The 23,807-nt window shown below is 39.8% G+C and overlaps 2 protein-coding genes across 4 annotated transcripts; both read right to left on the reverse strand.

The window, feature by feature from the left end:
- Positions 1–2,991: 2,991 nt before the first annotated feature.
- On the reverse strand, positions 2,992–8,588 carry LOC109206161 (translation initiation factor eIF-2B subunit delta-like). Of its 3 annotated transcripts, none has more exons than XM_019368951.1 (7): positions 7,871–8,588; positions 7,643–7,765; positions 5,054–5,415; positions 3,930–4,674; positions 3,684–3,780; positions 3,536–3,590; positions 2,992–3,421 (listed from the first exon to the last, which is right to left on the reverse strand). In XM_019368951.1, the coding sequence occupies exons 1-7, from the start codon at positions 8,343–8,345 to the stop codon at positions 3,359–3,361; spliced, it is 1,920 nt and encodes a 639-aa protein (XP_019224496.1). In that variant the 5' UTR covers positions 8,346–8,588; the 3' UTR covers positions 2,992–3,358. The 3 variants fall into 3 exon arrangements, with proteins under 3 accessions (XP_019224496.1, XP_019224498.1, XP_019224497.1); XM_019368953.1 differs by lacking the exon at positions 7,871–8,588 and adding an exon at positions 5,959–6,110 and having other exon boundaries at positions 7,643–7,729; XM_019368952.1 differs by lacking the exon at positions 7,871–8,588 and having other exon boundaries at positions 5,054–5,459; positions 7,643–7,730.
- Positions 8,589–18,097: 9,509 nt separating this feature from the next.
- LOC109206162 (cyclin-B1-2-like) lies at positions 18,098–21,658 on the reverse strand. Its single transcript, XM_019368954.1, has 4 exons — positions 21,413–21,658; positions 21,216–21,316; positions 19,734–19,831; positions 18,098–18,343 (listed from the first exon to the last, which is right to left on the reverse strand). The coding sequence occupies exons 1-4, from the start codon at positions 21,536–21,538 to the stop codon at positions 18,243–18,245; spliced, it is 426 nt and encodes a 141-aa protein (XP_019224499.1). The 5' UTR covers positions 21,539–21,658; the 3' UTR covers positions 18,098–18,242.
- Between the last annotated feature and the right edge of the window lie 2,149 nt (positions 21,659–23,807).

Here is a 23,807-nt window from a genome sequence, read left to right on the forward strand (position 1 = left end):
AAAAATCATAAATTTGGCAAATTATTTTCAGATTGTTGTCTAGCATTGTTTTAATATTATCGACTTATCATTAGTTTACTAAGAACTGAAAAACCGAACCAAACCGAACCAAACCAACAACAATCAAACCGATGGTTTGTATTTAATTTGGTTTGATTTTGGTTTTAAAATTTTAAAAACCGATTAAATTAGTTTGGTTTTAGTTTTAATAAAAAACCGACCAAACCGAACCGTGAACACCCCTACTTTTGTGAGGAGTTGGCTTAGAGGAGGTGAAGGAGTAAATAGAGCTATCCAGGGGCTTTTTGACAACTGAAGAAGAACTTGGCGTCTAAGGGCGAATATGCTGCTTTGGAATGCCACGGTGTCGAGGCATTATCCATTTATGGTCAAATTTTGGAAATTGTTGACGACTCAAAACCCAAATAGTTAACTCTTTCTCTTCGCTCATAGGCCTTAGCTGCATTAAAAAATAATTCTTGCTTAAAATTCTCATAACTAATAGTATTAGTTATTAACATTAGTAATAATTAGTACCAACACTAAACCCTGCTTCAGTTAGTTCAGTAATAAACTCTAAACTTATGTATCATTTTACGAGTGTAGATGTGCACTAAAAGTTGGTGTATCGCCAATACCTGGATAAGATTATTGAGTATTCAATGACGAAAATGTCTTTAAAGTAGTCAATTTATGTGTAACAATTAATTAATATGTTATTATATTTCGTACATTATAACTCTACTGTCCACGTTAATACCAATTCCCACACATTATCACGCGTAAGACTCCATGTATAAACTTATAATCATTACTGCTAGTTCGTGAACTAAATGACCCTAATAACAAAAAGTATAGGGGGAAAATCATTCAACAATGGAGGTAAGGGATGAAAAGTTTTTTTATTATTTATAAAAACAATCACTACAGTTATAAGTAATGAAAATAATTGTTGGTATAACTTCGAATATTAAAAGTCAAGAAAATTACTGATACTTTGGCAGCTAACTGCCAATATTTGTGCTTACTTCATCCTTATTCAATTTTATCTGCTCAGAATATAAAAGCATATTCCTGCCAACAATTTTGTTCCTAGGAGACCGTGTCGACCATAAAATTAATTATCTTGCTTAGAAATTACGGCAGATTATTTAATGCGTCTCCTTGGGATGATTAATTTCCTGATGATGCTAACTTGCTTAGCCTTGAGCCAAGTGAATAAGATATTTGCACTCTTGTAGTCTTGTTTAGGGGTGTTAAAACCGAACCGGAAAATCGTACTAAACCGAAAACCAAACCAAATCGATTAAAAAACCCGACTAGGTTTGGTTTGACTTGGTTTGGTATTGAGTAAAAAAATCCGAACCAAACCGACATATAAATATATAAATTTTATTTATATTTTTAAGACTTTGTAGTGATTTTTCTTTAGAAAATGTAGAAATATTTGGTATCCTCTCATGTATTAACCTTGAAAGCGTAAATTAACGAAAAATTATTGTTAGACGACTAAGAAAATAACTATCACGTGTTACTAAAAAATTTCTCCCATTAGAATATTTTAATAGATAATATGTTTGTCAATTTTTTTCATATTTACTAAACATATATTCACTTATCAAAGCTTTATCTATAATTTTAATAACGTAAGATTGAAATAATATTCATATAACAAAAAAACCCAAAAAACCCGACAAAATCGAACCAATCCAAACCGATATAATTGGTTTGGTTTGGTTTTGATAGAAACCGAACCAACCCGATCCATGTACACCCCTAGTCTTATTCATACAGGCTCTCACGGAATACTTTGGATTCTTAACGTCGTACGAATCAAGGGAAAAATCTTTAAAAAATGAACGATCAACATTTTGTAAATGAAATCTCATTGGGGGATGAGGAAAGAAAAGAAAAAGAAATAATGGAGGCATTGTGACAATTAGAGAAAGAAACAAGCGTTCGTTTTTGTCTCTAGATTTATTAGTATCGACACACTTGTGTAATTCGCTTTATACAATTTTAGCTGAAAATCATTTGGTGTTGTGTGGCTATAATGTTACTATCATATTGCAACGTCTGAAATTTTAGGGACTTTCATGACCACCTTGATCATTCGAAAAAAGATCATCTGCATTGTAGAAGAGAGACTAAAATTGCACTGGCTTACCTATAAAGTTATGAACTGCTCGTTGGAGAAATATATTTTGTTTTTTTTTCATGTTTATTGAACAAAGTATCACTGATTCCATACCTCGATCTCCTACTTACTTAACTTTTCTTTATTTTGATCACCTATTTACTAGAGAAATCGTCTTCTTGAGCCGAGGGTCTATCGGAAACAACCTCTCTACCCCTCGGGATAGAGGTAAGGTCTGCGTACACACTACCCTCCCCAGACCCCACTTGTGGGATCTTACTGGATCGTTGTTGTTGTTGCTGCTATTTACTAGAGACTAATTTCGATAGATATTTCCTTTATTCTTTTTGTGTGGTTCTACCAGTTTGTCCGACTGTAACCTTCCAAAGAGACGAATCTAACGTTCATCTTCTATAATGCAGCTGATTATCTTTATCGGCCGTTGAGACTAATGTCACGAAATGTCTAGTTTTGGTATTGAAGGTCACGTCTAAATTTTCTAGCGCTCCCTGATATTGTTTCTGGCCCCTTGATTTCCTAAAACATAACCTCAACAAAGATTGAATTGGGTCAATCCGGTCGCAACAATCTTTTCTTCTCATGGAGATACTGGCTCTCAGAAGCGTTCATATATCTATAACGAAGGTGTATAAAAAAGCCATTAATGAACAAGTATAATTAGTTCCTCCTTTTCTATCAGAAAAATAAATGGAGTATTAAACATCCTGATAGACTAATAGAAAAGTTGTGCCCACATGCCATGTAAGCTCGCCTTACCACCGACATGCTTTTCGTTGACAAGAAAATTAAAAACTAAAATACACCAAAAAGAAACATGATTCTGGGCCCAGGAGGGGAGGAAGGTGTCTGGCTTCATGAACTGTTATTCATATGAAAATCTGATCACAATTTTGCAAATCTGTTTCTGTCGAGAGATTACATTCCCAAAATTGCCCTGAGAGGCGGAGAAATCGCGCTCTTCTTAGGGTCAGCTAAAAATAGAGAACCCAAAACCTGAGGCATATAACTCAAAATCCTTATCCCAAAAATGAACCAAGGAGAAATTAACAGATGTTAAGCGAAGGTAGAGGTCTCAAATCCATGTCCCTATCAATATCTTTGAGATGCAGGCTAGCAAGGGGGGTGCAAAACTGGCGCATAGGTCTCCCTTTGCTTTTCTCGAGGCAACTATGAGATTTGTAGCTCCCAGTTGTGCTCCTTTCATGTCCACAAATATTCTCTGCGATACTCTCGAACAATAACAGGAACACTTGTAGGAGGGATCTGCATACGTTGAGATGAACTCGAAGTTATACTCAATATCATGCTTGTTCAGCTAATTTACCTCAGGAAATCTCCAGGGAGGAAATGATATAAACACGAGTATTGATGACTTACCATGCCATAATCTGTGATTATCATTGATACATAGTCTGAAGGTGTTGCATCGTAACTGTAAGGGTTGAAAATAAGAAGTAAGTTCCAGAAACTTGACTGATTAGCCAATAAAACCCGAATATCATATATCTGATATAGTCATACTTACATCAGATTCAGCAGTTGTAAATTATCACTGTTAGACCAACCATCCAAGTGGTTAATTTCCATTCTACCAGGAACCTTAGCTATAGCTTCTGGATCACCTGTACAGACACAAGGCTGAGCTAGTAAGAAACAGGGTACCATCAGATACTACTTCAGGTATGACCACCCCCTGAAGGAAGCAATCAGCATAAAAACAATTAAAACCTCTAGTGCACCGTCTGCTGGGGGGTTGAGGGGTGACACATACCAAGTTCATTAGAGCAAATTGAGTCAAGTTGAACCCTTTCATGAAATTTATACGCTTCACAACATATCAAGACAGGTACCCGGAATGAATTAGCAACCATAGCAACGCTTGCAGTTCCAACCCTTGAATAAACAGTTCCATTGGACAAAACTGATGAAGCACCTAAAAGTACTCTAGTAACTTCATGCATGATATAAGAAATGGCATTTATATGAGTGTATGTACACTTAACACCCTTCCCGACCAACCGACGAAGCAGTAATCGCCCTTCAAGCTTTGGACGTGCGTCTACTACTACGACACGGAAATCCTTGCCAAGCTCATGAGCATGTAACAAAATCATTTCAACAGCAGAGGATGATCCATATGTGAGAAGAACATCACCATCCCTTATTTTAGTTACTGCATGCTTGACTATCACCTTGTCTGCAAGTATTATCTTTTCACTAATGAAACGATCAATATCTGTCAGAAGAGTGGCTTTAGCTTCTGATTCTGACAAAGTCAAAGGCAGTTTGGCAATCCTAGTTTTAAGAAACCTAATAGCATTCCCCATGCTGATTGAGAGGGGCCTGCACTCGATCAAAAATGAAACATAACAATTAACTTTTGCAGTCAAGTCTCTTATAAGAGCTTTCTCTGGGGGTGTTGAGTAGTCTTTGATGGACTCTTGAAAAGCTTGAAGCATAGCAATACAGCGGGCATTCCCACCAGATATATCTCCAGCCAAATATCTCAGCCCAACCTAATACCAAGTAGAAAATCCAAGATTTCAATGCAAGAAGTTTTAAAGTATTAACAGGATATTAGCTCCTAGTCAATCATATACCCGCGTGGCAAAAAAAAAAAAAAGGATTTGCAGCTTTCCTTGATTCTTCAGGAGTCGTGATGCCACACAGTTCTTATTACATTTCCCACATTTAACAAAGATGGTCAAAGCGGCCATAATTCACCCTGATACCCTTCTTTTAAGGGGGTGGTGAGTTTGGGGGGTTGGAAACCTCTACAGGTTAAATGAAAGCAACATTACAGTGGCAGTGTGGTTAAATGTCCTTCCTCAACCCTAAATAGAAAAACTAAAATAAAATGAAATGGAAAAGAAAGGTAACACAGTCAGGGTATACCTTAAAAACAGCAGGATGAACTGGATCTAGTTGGAAGAATCTTGATTCAAGCTCGGGAAGTCTTGTTCCATGTTCATATTGAGGCAAATGCCTAAAAAGTTCAACCCTGTTTTTGGCTTCAGTTTGCTTTACTACTGAGCGCTTCTTCGCCTTTTCCACACGACTCTTATCATCAAATTGCATCCGTGGATGAGGAACATCTTTTTTCCTATCTTTATCTGTTGCACGATCACTGCCCTTTTTTTCAGTAGCTGCAATAGGAGGGCTTTCTTTCTTTTGTGAAGTGCCCTTGGCTATCTTTACTGGGTTTAATGATGATTTAAGTTCTCCAGAAGCAGCAGTGGCGGTCTTAGTTCCGTCAGCTGGCATATAATCATCAGGACAACCCAACATAAGTTTTACGATTCTGTAGAAAGGATACAAGACATAATCTGAATCAAAGAACAAAGCAAAAGCATTTGCCCTGCAGTAATATTTTTTATGCACAACACATTCCAAATAAAGAATGCCTTTTGAATTTAAAGAATCAAGTCCAAATAAGATAAGAAATTCTGTAAAATTAATCCTAACAAGCGATGATGTGTGGCAGAGGAAAGGACATAGAAATGCCAAAAGAGAGTTTGGATGTCATAGAACATCTGAATTGTGGAAAGCAGCGCATAGAAATGCCATACTGCAACAAACTGGTACGGGTACGATCTCCCTCAACCACTAACATGAAGTCAAAGATTCTCTACTTACATGGAAAGAAAATATCGAAGACCCACATGTAAACTAGATTTTTCCTTTTCTTTAATGCCTTTAAGTCTCTGTTTTCTCTTTCTTTAATGCATTTAAGTCTCTGTTTATCCATTCAGAAGTTGATCTATTCATTCCCCTACCACAGAAACCACCGTACTACCTACCCAAAGCAAGCTGAGTAAGCATGAGCTATGATATGTCCAATTTAAGCAGAGAAATCTCCCATCAACTCCTAAAGTACCAATGCAGAATCCACAGCAAGGAGGTCAGCTCCCCGACATCTCTCTGTAACTGCCACACTCCACCAAAAGAGTTTCTTCCACAAAAAAATGACATATCAGATAATATTACAACAACGAATCACATGAGGCAAACAAGTTTCACATGTCTGCAACTACATAGGAAGAACACATTCCTCAAACTGTGGATCCATAAAATATTAAGATGGAAGCCCTACTAAATAGATACTGTCTTCACATTCATTTTAAGGTATACATATCTGGCATTCCAAGCGTCCAGCAACAAACGATACCTAAACAAGCCAGCTTGCTGGCACTAAACTGCAAGTTGAGACAAAGTGGAGAATGGACAATATCTACGCAACAGGATGACATTTAGTTGTTACAGCCATTTTAATCCCCTCCTCCCCCCCTCCCAAACAAACAAACAACAACATACCCAGTGTAATCTCACAAGTGGGGTCTGGGGAGGGTATTGTGTACGCAGACCTTATCCTACCTTGTGCAGGTAGAGAGGATGTTTCCGATAGACCCTCGGCTGCAATTTAGAACAAGAGATGCAAGAATAAAGAAGAGAAACATGCAGAAACAACAGCAATCTAATAATACACCGAAGCAGAGGTAACATCAGGAAGTACTCGAAATCTAAGAAAAAAGGAAAGAATAGTAATAACACTACGGGTATGGGTAGGAAAGACTCTCGACCACCTACTAACCTTCTACCCTAATCCTTGACCTCCTTACTCTCCTATCACAGGTCATGTCCTTGGTAAGTTGGAGATGAGCTATGCCTTGCCTAATCACCTCTCCCCAATACTTCTTCGGCCTACCTCTACCTCTCCTCAAACCCACCATGCCCGAACCATCTTAGCCCAACTTTCCACATCTTGTCCACCACAAATAACATTTCTACCTTGGCCTAAATATCTTCATTCCTGGTTATATCTCTTTGGATGTCCACACATCCATCTTAGCATTCTCATTCGCTACTTTCATCTTATGGACATGGAAATTTTTAACTGGCCAACACTACGGCCCATATAGCAAGTTGATCTAACCACCACTCTGTAGAACTTACCTTTACCCCCATAAACAAACATAACATAAGGAAGAAATCAAGATTTGCAGGGCTTTGTCTATAATCTGCAAGACTTATAGATGTGCTTTAAATACTTCTCAGCCAAATGCCACCAAATGAGCAGAGCTCTTGATTTTCCAAAACCTTAAGATGTTCCAAAAGTATAACTCACATTAAATACGATTGAAAGAAAAAAAAATTGATTAACAAAAGGTTAATCAAATGCATCCTCTCTAAGGATATAAGCAGCAATATTTCTTTAAACCAATTAGCTCTAATTTTAACATGTGCTAGCATGCAAAAGAAACAATATATTAACAAAGGACTATGATCCCCTAGCTCAAACAATGAGCCTCCACACGAAATATAACCATTCCTTATTCAGTTCTAAGACAAATAACGACACCATAATCCACCTTTCTTTTGATTAGATAATAGTATCATAACTTGTACTAATAGCTAATTTCGTTACGAAAAAAAACATATAGAATAAAGATGCCATGAAACCTAATCACGAAATAAAAAATAAACCTTTAGCAGCAGCTTTTGCAGCTCTTTGAGCTTCCTGAAGAGCACGCCTCTCGGCCTTGGTTGTTTTCTCTTTCAATGGTTTTGAACTAGCAGTTCGTTCTTTCTGCACTTCCCCATCCTTATCTAAATACAAAACACAGATAATTTTATCAATATGAAAAAGGTACTAATATCGACAAAAAGGTAGAGTACTAATATTGACATAGAAAAGGGAAGAGAGAGAAACACCTGTTACTCCTAAAGGCACGTTAGCCTTGGAGACAGTAGTCAATCTAGAGACCGTAAAGCTGTTCTGCTTGGCGGCAGGCATTTCAAATCCTGCGGAGGGAAGAGAAGTAGCAAATTTTCCAGAACTACCCCTGCGATGCCAGCCAGGAGAGGATGAATCATCAGCGGGGAAGTCCGTGGTAGTAGGAGAAGAGAATTCAGACGGATTGTAGCTGCCGACGGGGATAGAATCACGACGCAGTGGGGATAACGGTGCCTGAGGGGGCCGGGGTAGGGATAAGTCGGCGGAGAGATGACGTGGAGGAGGGATCATAACGGGGGAAAGAGAGTTACCAGAAGGGGATAGATCGGAAACGGGAGGAGAAGAGGAAAATTGGATGTTAGGACCCGATTGGGAACGGTCGGGTGGAGCGAAGAACCCGACTTGACGAACCTTAGGGTCGCTTACGGTTCGAGGAACTCGGCGAGAGTCCATGGGAGATAGAAATGGTACGGAAACTGGGATTTGATTGGAATGGATGGGAGAAGAAGGAGGTAGGATTAAACAAAGGCCATGGGAGGGAGAAATCTAGGGTTTTAGTTGAGGGGATAGAATCAGAGATGGGGTTTCAGGTGCGTTAGTTTTACAGTGCTGCTTCAGCTGGGAGTGTAAAAAAACGGCTATAGTTTTACGACTGGTTAACTTTTTCCTTTTTTATTTTTAATGGTGGATGCTGTGTAGACACGAACTATTTTTACAATATCTACTCACACGTCCCTCTTTCTAGTTTCTAGCCCCGTTGTACTTCTCGCTATGTACTTCTCGCCATTATCATGACTTGGTGTAAAACTATTGGGAGTACTTCAATGTCCTAATTACATGTTAAAATCTACTTAGGCTTCAAATTGCTTGTTCGTGTAATAAGGAAATTATATTTACTTGTTATAAGGGTAATAATTACTTGTTGCTGAACAAAGTATGACAACCCAAACGTAAGTATCTTCCAAGTGTTATTTTGTCTGTGGTTTGATTCGATAAAACCTTGCTTGTATATACATTAGGGACTTTTTCATTCCTATACACTATTTGAAATTTTATTATATTTAATGTTCATGTTTAGTTAATTACCCGACATAAACAAGTTTTGTTTACAAAATATATACAATCCACCTTAAAAGGCTCTCAAATCCACTATTTGTGCCTTCAATCAAGGGATTTAGTTACACCATTTTCCTTTTTTTTTCTCCTCTCTCCTCTTTCTCTCCAGATCTTCCATTATTTTAAACTATTTCACTGATAAAATACTCACATTATTTTTGATGATGATGTGTTTTGAAGGCAAATGCATGTAACTGTTTTTCTTTGTTTTTTTGGTTGAATTTATTTTGATTTTTGGGTTGTTGGTTGTTTGAGCGACAATGGTGAATAGGATCTTTGTATGTGTACTGCCCCATGATTCCAATCACTAGTAATTCTTTCCTCATTCCCACAGGACAAGTCAATAATTAGGAATGAATGGAAGAACAGCGTAAAGGATAAGATCCAATGGAGTCCCGTAGTTAGAGAATCACATATAGCTTCGTGCTTTTAGCAAATGACGAAAAATCAAAGAAAAATATAACAAATATAAGAGAAACAGAGAAGAAAATTTCCATGGAGCCTCAAGTTAAAATAATAGGAAATTGTAATACGCACCACATCTATTGCAGTGAAAAAAGTTCTCATGGCCACCAACTCTGCGCAAAAGATAATATTCTAATTAGAAGACTTCCAAGCAGCAAAGTATTAGTATCAGATAAAGCTACCAATGCACGGATATATATTATCTATTTATCTACAATTTTCGCACATTATTTTTACCTAGTTGAATACAACTTCAATACAAATTTTATACAAAATTTATACAATATTCTTTTGTATATTTTGTATCTGATTTATACATAGTAAAAACAAATTTCATACAACTAATTATATATTATACAACTTATCTACAACTTATTTACAAATTATCTACAGTTTTCATACATTATTTCTACTCAGTTATATACAACTATAATATCATACAACTAAAATATAATTTTTATACAATATTGTTCAACTTTCATACAATATATATATATATATATATATATATATATATATATATACACACACAACATAATACAATTTTTTTATAATTTTACTACAATTTCGTAAATATAATGTATATCATGTCGTCTTCTTCTTCTTCTTCTTCTTCTTCTTCTTCTTCTTCGAGTTTCAATCTAAAAATCAGCCAAAATCAAGTCTAATCTTCACCAAAACACCCGCAAAGTTGAGATATAAACTCCAAACCATATTTCCAATTGTTTGCAACAACACCCAATCCAAACAAATATTGGTTTTGAAAACCCAAATTCGAATTCAAAGCTTTTTAATGGCTGTCTGCCCGGCACAGCTATCCCCGTATTTGTATAAAGCTTTCCTAATGCTCACAAAGTACGCAGAATTGTCCGGTTGTGAGGTCGACATCCGCCACCTATTACACTTGTTTTCATCGAGTTTTTACAGAGGCACCATGATACATCTGCGACATCGCGGGACCAGAGGGCTGATAGTTGGAATGGACGATAGGACGAATCAGAGGTTTTGGCACAAGTACTTCTTTATCAAAACCGAACACTTAGTATCGGACCCTGCTTGATTTCTCGAGGAGTGGAACCATAATCGTAGGTGTTGTTTGCATACGCTTGTCGTCTTCTTTCCGTCCCTTCATTTTCATTCATTTGTGGTTTCTTGTGTTTTTTTAGCTGAGAGGCGTGCGCCCTTTCTCGTTGTTGGCATTGAAGACTGGGTGGCTCGCGTGTTACCTCACAAGGTGGGTATTCGAGATTGGGCGATCTTCTACAAACGTTTTGTGCCGAAGGTCTCGTCTGGTAAGTGTTACTTTTGTTTTAGTTTTTTGTTGTTTTACCATTGTTCGTTGATGCGACCCCCTTATGGTGGCAGGTCGACGGACTTCAAAAAAGAAAGCTCCAGTGCCGGCATTTCGCCAGGCTATTGCATCGGCAGGGATGCAATTTACTTTGACTGAGTCCGTCTGTGGAGGCCATACTCAAACTCTGTCAGCTAGGGACTCTCCTCAGAACGCTGCCGTACTGGATGAGATCTCTTCCCGACCTACCTATTATCTTGTAGATGAGTCGTCTAATGGGGAGGAGTCTCCATCGAGAAAGAGGCGAAGAATGGAACTCGAGAAGACCATCACCACTAGTGTCGAAAAGAGGAAGTTATTGCCCTGAGGACGGCATTTCGCCTGTGCTCATTTTTGGCGTGGTGTGGTAGGCCCATAGTACCTCTGGTAGCAATTCTGGCCATAGCCCTTTGGCGTCCTCGAGCTTTTTCTTTAAGATGTTCAATATTGTTTTGTTGGAGGATTCGGCCTGACCGTTACTGGCGAGATGATATGGCGTGGAGAGTATTCGCTTGATGTGCCATTTTTCAAAAAACTCGATGGTATTTTTTCCGGTGAATTGGGGCCCATTGTCACAGTTGATTTCTTTAGGGATGCCGAAGGTGCATATGATGTTCCTCCTTATGAATGTGATGACTTCCTGTTTGCGTATTTGGGTGAATGCACCTGCTTCCACCCATTTGGAAAAGTAGTCAGTTAAAACCAAAAGAGAACATATCTTACCTCGTTCCGCTAGGAGGGATCCGACGATGTCCATTCCCCATTTGATGAACGGCCATGGCGAAGTGACAGAGTGGAGGTGTTTGCCCGCTTGATGTATCATAGGTGCGTACTTTTGGCACTGTTCGCACCTCTTGACGTAATCTGCGGCTTCCTTTTTCATAGTGGGCCAATAATAACCTGCCCGAATGAGGCATCTGACGAGGGCTCGGTTTCCTGTATGGGCACCGCAGTGGCCTTCGTGTACTTCTTCGAGCACGCGCCTTGTTTGATTCGACCCTAAGCATTTCGCCAAGGGCCCCCCAAACGTTCTCTTGTATAGGTTGTGATTTATAATGTTGTACCTGGTCGTCTGCATTCGAAGCTTTTTAGCTTCCTTTTTGTCTTGTGGGAGTACTTCCTCCTGGAAGTATGTCATGATGCGGTTGCACCAGTCCCAAGTCAAATTTATAGAGTGTACCTCAAGTTGGTCTATTGACGAGTGGAGGAGGGTGACCACGTTTTCCATAGCAATATTTTTGGTGGCTGCTGCTAATTTGGCGAGGCCATCTGCCTTGGTGTTTTGTGCTCGAGGTATCTGGTCGAGTTGACATTTATCGAATTTGGTAGTAGTTTATGAATTTCTGCCTGGTACTTTTGTAGCCTTTGTTCCTTGATTTGGAAAGTCCCTGTGACTTGGTTGATGACGAGCTGTGAGTCGCATATGAGAACGACTCGTCGTGCTCCATATTTGAGAGCCATCTTTAGTCCTGCAATTATGGCCTCATACTTGGCCTCATTGTTAGTCATATCGGGGCACCGTATGGACTGGCAGATGACTTTGCTTGTCGGGACCTCGAGTACGAGTACCAGTCCAGATCCCGACGCGTTGGATGCGCCGTCGGTGTATAGGACCCATAGGTCGGGTTGCCTGAGAGAGGTACGAGAAGCCTCCTGCTTGACCTCGGGCATTATTTTGGCACTGAATTCGGCGATGAAATCGGCGAGTGCATGTGATTTTATAGCTGTTCGTGGCTGATATGTTATATCATGCTTGCTTAATTCTATGGCCCACTTGGCCAATCTTCCCGACAATTCGAGTTTATGTAGGATGCTCCGCAGGGGGAAGGTCGTTACCACCGATATGGGATAGCATTGAAAAAGAGTCTAAGCTTTCGTGAAACTATAACCAATGCTAAGGCCAATTTCTCGAGGTAGGGGTACCTCGTTTCGGAGTCGACCAGGGTTCTGCTAATGTAATAAATTGGAGATTGCATACCTTTGTTTTCGTGGACCAACACTGCGCTCATTGCGACTTTTGAGACGGCCAAGTATATTAGGAGGCGTTCGCCCGGTTCTTCTTTGGCGAGCAGTGGGGGCGAAGACAAGTATGCCTTTAGTTCTCTCAAGGCCTCGATGCATTCTGAATTCCACTGGAGCCCGTTATCTTTTTTCAACATGTTGAAGAATTTGTGGCACCTGTCGGATGACCGTGAGATGAACCTCGATAGGGCGGCTATCCACCCAGTCAATTTTTACACCTGTTTCTTGTTGGTTAACACTTCAGGTATCCCTTCGATGACTTTGATTTGATTTGGGTTGACTTCGATGCCTCTTTGTGACTCTAAGAAACCGAGAAATTTGCCCGAGGTTACACCGAAGGCACATTTTTCGGGGTTCAATTTCATGCCGTACCGTCTTAATATACTGAAGGCTTCTTTCAAGTGGTCGATGTGGTCTTCTTTCCTTTTTGATTTGACCAACATGTCGTCGATGTAAACTTTTATTGTTTTATGAATTTGACCCTTGAACATCCTGGTGACCAACCTCTGATACGTTGCCCCTGCGTTTTTTAACCCCAATGGCATGACTCTGTAACAGTACGTCCCCTGATGGGTGATGAAAGTAGTTTTTTCTTGGTCCTCCTCCTCCATGAGGATTTGGTTGTAACCTGAGTAGGCATCCAAGAAACTTAACAATTCATGTCCTGCGGTTGTGTCGATGAGCTGGTCGATATGAGGCAATGGGAAGGAGTCCTTTGGGCAGGCCTTGTTTAGGTCTGTGAAATCCACGGACATCCGCCATTTCCCGTTTTTCTTTTTTACCATGACCACATTGGCGACCCATTGGGGATATTTTGATTCTCGGATGGAACCGTTGGCGAGTAGCTTATCCATTTCATCACTGACGGCCTGGTTGATCGCGACGTTGAATTTTCTCCTTTTTTGCCGCACTGGTGGGTAGAGCGGGTTGACGTTCAACTTGTGTGTGGCAACGCCTTTCGGGATACCTGGCATATCTGCACGGGAGAAGGCGAACAAATCGGCATTGTCAATTAAAAACTTATGAAATTTACCTGGTTCTGAAAGTTTATGTTCGATGTAGGCCTTTTTGTTGCTATCGGTGCTATCCAATTGGACGGGATCGAGGTCCTCTACCGTCGACCCAGCGGCTTCCACGATGTCGGGGTCCCTGATAACATCTGTTGGTGTGTCGAATTCCATCCCCGACTTTGGTATTTGCTATGCTTCTGGGTCTGTTCCCTTTAGCCGTTGAGTGTACGTGCAATCCTGGGCGATACGATAGCATTCTTGGGCGGTGCGTTGCTCGCCTCGGATGCTGAATATTCCCCATGGAGTAGGGAACTTGATTACTTGATACAAGCTTGATGGGATGGCCCTCATGGCGTGTATCCAGGGCCGCCCTATGATGGCATTGTAAGCCGTGTCTTGGTTCATGACATGGAACGTTGTTTCGAAGGTGACGCCTTCGGCCAGAACGGGTAGCGTTATCTCCCCAGAGGTTCGCTCAACTGCATTGTTAAAACCTGTTAGTGTTATGCAACGCGGTACTATCTTTTCTTCGAGTCTCATTTGTGCGAGAACTCGAGGGTGGATAATACACGCGCCGCTTCCGTCGTCTACCATTATTCTTTTCACATCAGTATTTGAAATACGTAAAGTAATAACAAGAGCATCGAAATGAGGGAAAGCCAAACCGTTGGTATCTGACTTATCGAAGATAATATTGTCTCCGAGGTCGTCGTACCGTTCGTGGGTGATCGACCGCTTCAGTTTGTGTGTGGTGGTGAACTTCACATGGTTGATCTCTACTTCATCACCTCCGCCGATGATTATTTGGATGGTGCGGGCAGGGGATGGTGGCTATGGAGGGCCCTGGTGTTGTTCGCGTCCGCGGCCAAAGTTGGCTTGTCCGCGGTCGCTCATCAGCTCCCTCAGGTGCCCTTGGTTTAGCATGTTTTCTACCTCTTGCCGTAGAGCTATGCATTCCTCGGTATTATGTCCTCGCTCCTAATGAAATTCACAGAGGACGTTCGACTTCCGGGTACTCGCGTCGGACTTCATCTTTTGTGGCCACTTTACCTTCGTGCCACGCTTCTCTAGTGCGTACACTATTGCTTAGGGGGAAACACAAAAATTGTGAGCAGATAAGAGTGGAGGCATACCTCTTTCGTTTCGCTGAGTCCCTGTATGTGGCATGGACGACCCTTCCGCATGTCGAGGAGACGGTGAGACGGATGTTCTGATGTAGGGTTGATGTCTTTCTCGGTTGGGATGGGGGCCTGACTGATCTCTTCGACCGTCGTTACGACGATCCTTTCTCAACTCCGTTTGAACTGATGTCAACCATTGCGTCGGGCCGTTAAGGCCGTCTTCGTCGGCTCTCACCTCGGCGCAGTAGGCATTGTGGATTTCTTCCCAAGTGCTGGGAGGGTATTTCATGAGTCTACTTAGTAACTTTCTGGTTGCTCTTGACCCGTTCCTGTTCAGCCCGTTCTGGAAAGCTGCTACTGTCATCCCTTCTAATACATTCGGTAGGCTCATTCTCACCCTGTTAAACCGGGCGAGGAAGTCCCTGAGTCCCTCGCCATTTCTTGACGACGAATATATCATTCACCCTGGCCTCCGCCTTTTTAGCCCCGGCATGGGCGGTGACGAACTTGTCGTCCATTTCTTCAAACGTTGCTACTGACCGTGCCAGCAGTTGTGAATACCAAGTTAAGGCTCCCCCCGTTAGGGTTTTGCTAAATTTTTTCAGTAACACTGATGGTACTTGCTCCTTCGAAAGGTCGTTGCCCTTCACCGCCGTGACGTAATGGATGATGTGATCTTCGGGGTCTGTAGCACCATTGCATATCTTCAAGTATGGTGGCATTTTGAAGGTTTTGGGAATGGCATGTGGAGCTGCTTCCTCGCTGTACGGTTGTTCGACGAACCGGCCAACGTCTCTCTTTGGTAGATTGGGGCGCCCGATATTTTGTCGACCCTTTTCTGATGCTCCCTGATCTGGTCGCGAAGTGCCTTATTTTCGTTTTCTATTTCTTCCATTTTCTTTAAAATGGCTGTCAGTGCGTCATTACCTGCATCAACAGTGGTGTAAGTGTTACCTGTTTGAGGGGTGGACTGTTCGCCAGTGAACGTTGTGACATTTGCTTGCGCGGTGTTTCTATTCTCCCTTTGAATGGGCTTGTCGAGTATGTTGTTCAAGGTACTCGTCAGCCATTCTTCCAATAATTTTCTCACTGCTGGCGGTGCTTCCTCGACTGTGGATGTTGACGCTCCTCTCTCGCGTGAAGCGGTTACACTTTCATGAGGAGGGGGTGAGTCACTCCGCCTGAGCGTAGCGTCTGGTGTCACAGTCTCGTTGTTTTCCTTGTCATCCTCGTTGATGGTGTTCAAAATGTTGGAAGTGACACCTGCTATGGCTCTCTGTCTTGCCTCTCCTTTTCCTGCCATCGTTAGTTTGTGCAAGAGAGGAAGAGATGGCTGTCTTTTTTATGATCTAGAAGGAACTAAAATTTCAACTAAAACCTCCCCACAAACAGCGCCAAATTGTTTGAGCTAATAAATGCTAAACCAATTTATGATGAATTAAAGAGTGAATCTCAGTTGAACTTAATAAATTCTAGACCAAATGAAATAGAGCACTTGCGAAATGAGTGGTGCTCAAGAGCATTAAATAACGGATTTAACACACTATGATTGACAATAAATATGATGGCATAAACATAGAATAAATATAAATAACGACAATAAATGTAATGAGAAAGGATCTTTCACTCAATTATTATATGATTGGGATGATCCTTTTCTCTGCCTGCGATATGGAAGAGTGAGGAGTTAATATGGATATGGAATCTTTGGATTTATGGATAAAGATAGAACAACATGTGCTTCAATAGTCAACCAACTTTTTGATATTCTCTTTTGTCAACCTTTACAATATGTTTTTCTTTCTCAGGGTTCAGAAGATCCCCCTTTGTTCTGTGCCTCTTCCTATTTATAAGGGATATTCCCAAAAAACCCTAAAAAAGTACAGCATAAAGAATATCCAAAAGAATATTCTTTCTGTCCATTTCTGAACGTATACTACCGTTATCCTCTCATCTTGGCTGCACGCTTTTCACACCAGCCTTTGTGAGAACGACTTTTAGTCGTTATATCATGGTCGACCCCGTCTTTTGTCTTACTTATCCGTTACCGCGAAGTCTCCAAATTTAGACCTATACAAGTACTAAATATAATTTTTCAAAATACCTATAAACCTATTATTTCTAAAAACAGGGCCCCTAAATTTTGGGGCCAAAGGCACAAGCCTTACATGTGATAACATTAGTGCCGGCCATGTTTAGTAGCAACACGTATATTAAAATATGTGTTGATAGGTATATTAAAATATGTGTTAGATGGGTTGATATAAACATCGGATGCATGTAAGTATTTACCTTCTGACATGATGTCATGGTTTAGAGGGATTGACATACTTCTTCTCAGATAGGTTGTGATTCTCAGGCATTTTTATATTGAAGAACCGATTGATTATAACAATGCAGAATTTAACTTCCACATTCACACCAGAATTTAACTTCCACATTCACACCATTGTACTCCGGTACGAATGTTGCGAATGGAGTAGAACCTAAACTACAACTTAGACCAATTGTACCTTAGCCCCCGAAAATTTTCATCACCACTGTAATAGAATCAAGTTGAATGCACAATTGCACATCCACGATTGTGGAAGAGCTAACGAGGACGGGGCAAGGAGTAGGCTTGACAATTTTGTAAGATGAGAAATTTCTGACAAAAGGAATATACATGACACATTAGGCAAACCTCACCTCAAAAAAGGAGAAAGTAAAGTGATAGATAAAACAAAACATAAGCTCATATAGTACGTGCACTTTTGAATTAGGTGTGAAATAACAACAGGACAAATTCGTGAGATCTGTTAGATCAAATCAGACTAGACATGTCATAATTTGGACTGCAAGAAGAGCCGAGTTTGAAAAACTTTTGAGGACTGATTTTTTAAGGTCCGGAGGCAGAACAGATCTATTCTACCCTGATCCCTAAACTGCTTAATACTATTAGATTACAGGGAGAAGATTGGATCAATCCTCAGTTTTCCTATCACAAAGGAAAGAGGTGGAGTTGAAGCTAGTACCGGTTGCCCCGTTAGTAGAAGACAAGCATATGAGAATTCATGTATACGAATGTGAAATCTTGTTCGCATTGAAACAGATAACGAGAAGGAAATAAAAGCAAGAAGAAAGAAGGAAGAAGAATAACGATAGGGAAACAAAAAAAGAATCAGCAATTGTTTGTTTCCAAAATCCAACTATATTAAAATACCCAATGACACAATGTTTTAAGGAAGATGAGAAGTACACAGCAGCAGCATTATCAATTACAGATTCTCAATTAATTGCGAATGATTCAAATGAAGCTGGGACACACAGGTCCCCTAGAAAGCCCAAGGCGCACTTCCATGCCATGATGCGTATCAACTGGACGAAAACTTTCAGAATCCTTGGGATCTGTAAGAAGCATTAAGAAACACGTATTAAGTTAATATCTCAAGTATATCTATTCATACAGACTTTTACTTAAAACACACTCAAAGTCGAGACCAACTGATGGTATCCAACAGCACCCTTCCCTCACCAACATCTCGAAGTATCTCCATGAATTCCACACAAAGCTAAATAGAAGCAGAACCTTACTGCCGGTACTCAATTGGCACAAGAAACATAAGGAAAATAACAACCCAGAACTAAAGCTAAGGCCTTAGACGGCTAGAGGAAACTGGTAGTCTTATGCACTGACGAACTAAATTAAACCAATGGAAATAATCTCCTGTACGTTTAGCATCAACAAGTTCCAGCAAGTGGGATGGAATATTTGACACAAGTTCACACATTATGTACAATGAAATCAACTTTCATCCAATCTGAAACACGTAATATGACTTAAGCAGCAGATCAGGGTCTAATCAGGCTGAGCAGATTGTCTAGTTTCTACTTCACCAAAAATTCGGATGGAAAAGTACCAGAGAAGCAAGTCTTACCTTGGATTAATTCCAAGAATAATGACAACAAATTTCTACATATGTTCCAAAGACAATTACAAAGAGAATTACTACTCCATCTATTCAATTTTACATGACTCTCTTTCCTTTTTGGTCCGATTTGAGAAGATTGACACCTTTCTAACTCCTTAACACTCTAATGTTGCTCCTAATGACATACTCTTATGGAAATGATACTGCATGTTAAAGACCACATTATTTGAAGGTAATTTCAGAATGTTATATGTATTTACTCACGTGCCAAAGGTTTTTCTTTACTAAAATATATTCAAAAACTGTCATATAAAATTAACCCTCAGGGGTTGGCCTGGTGGCAATAGACTTGAGCCTTGGGGTTTGCTCCCTTTCAAGGTTTCAAGTTCGAAACCCAGTGGGTGCAAACAATTTCTGAGGGCCATCGGACTGGGTAAAACCTGAATTAACCGTGGTGCACTTGCGGGAAACTCCTAGCCGAGGGCCTGTGCACCCCGGGGATTAGTCGGGGCTCTTAGAGACCCGGACACCCGATGCAAATCAAAAAAAAAAAAAAAACTGTCATATAAAATGAAGCAAAGGGAGTATATCCATCATCTAATGCCGGTTTCTTAAACTTGCCCAAATAAGCTGAAACATTTTTACTAGACCTTAGAGTTGTATCAATAAGCAATTTTGCTCCAGTGTCTTATGAATTTATTTTTTAACGACTCCAGTGTTATAGGTCAGCGGCAACCAGATGAAAGGCATATCAACTAAAGGCATCTCCCAATGAAAAGAACAGTCAACAAGCAGTGATTTTACTTTTTTATTTAATAAAAAGCAGCAAAACCATAACCAGAAAGCGTAGCATTAGATTTTGATACCATTCAGGTAGTCCTCAAAAGCAAAATCTTCCAAACCTCCTGTTAGGGCTTCTAACCCCACCATTGAAGATGGTATTGCACCCGGTGGCCTCTGAAATCTGCAAATTTTAGAAGGGAAAAGAGATTCAGAATAAAGAAAGACCTAAAACTCCTGCTGTCAAACAGATTCCCCCCTGCATGAGTATAAATGTTCTGAAACCCAGAAAGCGAGTAAGTTTGAACAGTTGGCACAAAAAATATAGGAATTTTACATAGAAACCCTGCTGGTGAGCATTCTTTATCTAATCTAAAAGAAATCTTATTCTCAGAAATGGTACTTGCAAGATGAAATTGAAGGCCTTTGTCAAAGCCTTCGAAATGATGTAAGTTTTCAATTGCAATTCTAACAGGGGATGTTCCCACTTTTAGCCCTTGATTTTACCATCATTTTGTCAACATTCCCGTTAATCAAAACTAATGGGATTTGTTTTGGTTGAACTACTTACCCTCTTCCAGTTTGGCTACTAATCGACATACCCTTTAATTTGAGAATACGAACCTCCCTCTCACACTGTGTGAATGCTGAATACAATTTGACCAAATTCTCGCATTCTCAATCAAGATCAATCCTATATCTTTTTGGAAGTTGTGAAAGGTCTTAAGATTGACAAGGACGCTAGACATGATTGTGTGAAGGAGAGGATTGCAGGCCAGGGGCGCAAAGTGGGGATACTAGAGTAACTCGGGGGAGGGGGGGGGGGGTGTGTGCGCTTGATAATAGTTATGTACGGTACTTGACATTTTAATTTTACCAACATAAAAGTGATAAAACTTTAGTGCATATTCACAATAATGGATGCACTACACCTCTACAAAATGTGGATAAAATAAACAAGGCATGCCTCTTATATTCATCTTGGGGAGGGCTTGAAGCTGATATAAGCATCAGAAACATAAGGAATATGATATCAGCTAGAAGTATGAATGGAAAACTAACGCTTGTAGGAGCGCACCCAGCTCACTCTCACTCAACTCAGACAGCCTTCCCTACCTATACAAAGGGAGAGGGCTCCTAACTAAGTATAACTTAAATCAAATTAACAAGGGGTTTCAGTTTAGTTGGACGAAGACCTGAAATCTAAAGAAGAAAAGGAAAAATGAGTCACAAGCCATGAGCAAGAAAAGCCCATTAAATTTACCCAATCTAAACAAAAAAGTTGTGATTGAGGCATAGTAGTTGTTGATTAAACAAAAAGTCGAGAACTTTATTAGAAAATCAATCAATCAACTACACCTATATCCGAAATAAATTAGCATCTATTCAAGTCCATTTCGACTTCTATAATATTAAAACCGAAAATAAGAATAAAACCCTAGCGAGCACAAAAAAAGGGTGCTTCTGCAACTCATAAGCCTTCATTTACCAGAGGATTTACACAAAAACAATACTACAGCTAGAGTCTAATAATCCATTAAAAAATTAAACAAGTAAGAAACGCCGACCTGGAAAGAATTTGGCGATCGAGCTCTAACTTCATAGGTAAAGCCGACCCGTAAGTGTTAGCAAGTACCTTCCTCTTCATCTCCTCCTGCCTAACCTTCGTCTGCTCCCAAAAAAGGAAATTAAATAATCAGACTATCAAACAGAGGAAACATATGTAAAGGCAAAAGAATCGAATAGTGCGGAGAAAGGATAATACAGAGTGATAGGCAGACTCAAGAGGATGAGATCCGACGATGTCGCTTTTAACACCCTGAAGACCGAATCGGAACGCATCATTTCTCACTCCCCCGATTTCGTGTGCTATTGTCTTTGAAGCTTCCATTGCTCTCTTCTTCTTTTTCTTCTTCTGGCTCTGTAAAAGTATTTCAAAGGAAACAAATCTTTCTGAACAAGAAAAGAAGGGGCAGAACTGGGTTTATGAATTTTGTAGCCGGGCCTCTTCTTGTTATGGACCTATGGTGTAGATGGGGCCTCACATGAACTCCAAAGTGTAAATGGGCCCCTGGATTTTGGGGACTTTTAAGGCCTTGTTTCAATAATGTTAAGGATTTGGGAAAATGGCTATGGTATAACAACCTATTGAGAAAAGGGAAATTTTCATTCCTATACCATATAGGAAATTATATTATCAAATATGTTCATAATTTGCATATTACCCTTCGTGCTAATAGTATTTTTATAAAATAAAGACAATGCATTCAATAAGGAATCATTGTAGCTGTAGGATTCCTCATTTAGGCGCACTAAAATTGGGGAATTAAATATTCTTCCAAATCTTCCACAACGCAAATCACGCACATTCATAATTATCGTCGGCTTCGTTTCAAATTTTCCATACTCCGTTTTTGCGATACACTCTGTATGCGAATCTGCGTGATACACTCTGTTTTATGCGAATTTGTTGAATAACAGAGAAGATTTGTATACAATCTGTTTTATGCGAATTTGCAGAAGATTTGCGCATTTCGACATAATCAAGCACATTCATAATTGCATTTTTTGCAGAAGAGAGCAACAATTCCACCATTGACAGCCATTAAAAAGCTTTGAATTCAAATTTGGATTTTCAAAAATCATTATTTGTTTGGATTGGGTGTTGTTGAAAATAATTGGGAATATGGTTTGGAGTTTATATCTCAATTTCGAGGGATTTTGGTGAAGATTAGACTTGGTTTTGACTGAATTTCAGATTGAAACTCGAAGAAGAAGAAGAAGAAGAAGAAGAAGAAGAAGAAGAAGAAGAAGAAGACGTGACATACATTATATTGCAAAAATTGTAGAAAAATTATAGATTGTTGTTTATTTATTTTGGCGAAATACATAAATGGCCCATCCAAGTTGTCCACAACGGTCATTTGAACACCTCAATAGACCTATTTATCAAGTAGACACCTCAAGTGTATATTAAGTAAATCAAATAGACACCCCGGTACAGCATACCAGATACGTGAGTTACACTTGCCAAATGAGCCAATCAATGAATTACACATGTAATTTGTAATTAAAACTTAACACAAATTAACCAAAAAAAACAAAATAAATTTAAAGATCAGTTCTTTCTTTTTCTAATTTATTTCTCTTTCTTTTTTTCTCCTCTCTCATCGACCTCCCGTCTTCCCAAAACCTACCCTAGTTTGGTTTGCCGAAAAGAATGGAGATCGCCGGAAATATTTTTAAGAAATGTAAGTTTGATATTAAGTTTGATATTTTTACCTCTACAATAGAAATTTAAGTTTGATATCACAATTTTATAATCTGATTTTAGAAAACAAATAGTATCATCGGCGATGCATCGTCGGCGATCTCTGGTTCTACGGAGCCGTCGAATATTGGGTGGGGCCGGTGGTACAGTTTGAAAGAACTGGAGATGTCCACCGGCGGGTTTGTTTGGGCAGAATTGGACCAAAGAGGAAATTCTTGAGTAAAATCAAGATTCTAAGTTGTTTTGAGGCACACAAGTCTTTAGGAATTGTACCAGTGAGCTTGTTTGATGACAAATCCAGCTCTTGGAGCATCCCATTTTGGCCTAGCTTCTCGGGGATTATACCGATGAAGTTGTTCATCCAAAGACCAAGAATCTTCAGCTCGGAAAAATCAGCGATGAAATCCGGTATAGAACCATGTAATTTATTCATGAAAAGGTTGAAAAGCCTTAGCTGCTGAAGATTAATGAGCTCAAATGAGATTTCTCCTGTAAGTGCATTGGCTGAAAGATCAAGATTGACTAAGGCAGTGAGGTTGCCTAATTCTTTAGGAATTTGACCTGAGAGAAGATTAATATGCAGAAAAAGTGTGTTCAACAATTTCAAGTTCCCTAATTCAAGAGGAATTGGACCATCTAATTCAGAATTGCAGATGGGTTTGTTTGGGCAGAAGGTCGGATGATTTGGAGAAGAAAGAGTGAGGAAATGTGGGCTCCACCAGTTAAATTAAAAAAAGAAAAAGAAATAAACATAATTTTGAAAGGCTTCACTTGCTGCAAGGCGAGTGTAGAACACACATTTTGCCATGTCACTCTGAAGGGTTTAAGTGATACACTGAAAAATAATTTGAGGTGTCTACTTGATAAATAGGTCTGTTGAGGTGTTCAA

The sequence above is a fragment of the Nicotiana attenuata genome, unplaced genomic scaffold (assembly GCF_001879085.1).
Source record: "Nicotiana attenuata strain UT unplaced genomic scaffold, NIATTr2, whole genome shotgun sequence".
Taxonomy (NCBI): Eukaryota; Viridiplantae; Streptophyta; class Magnoliopsida; order Solanales; family Solanaceae; genus Nicotiana; species Nicotiana attenuata.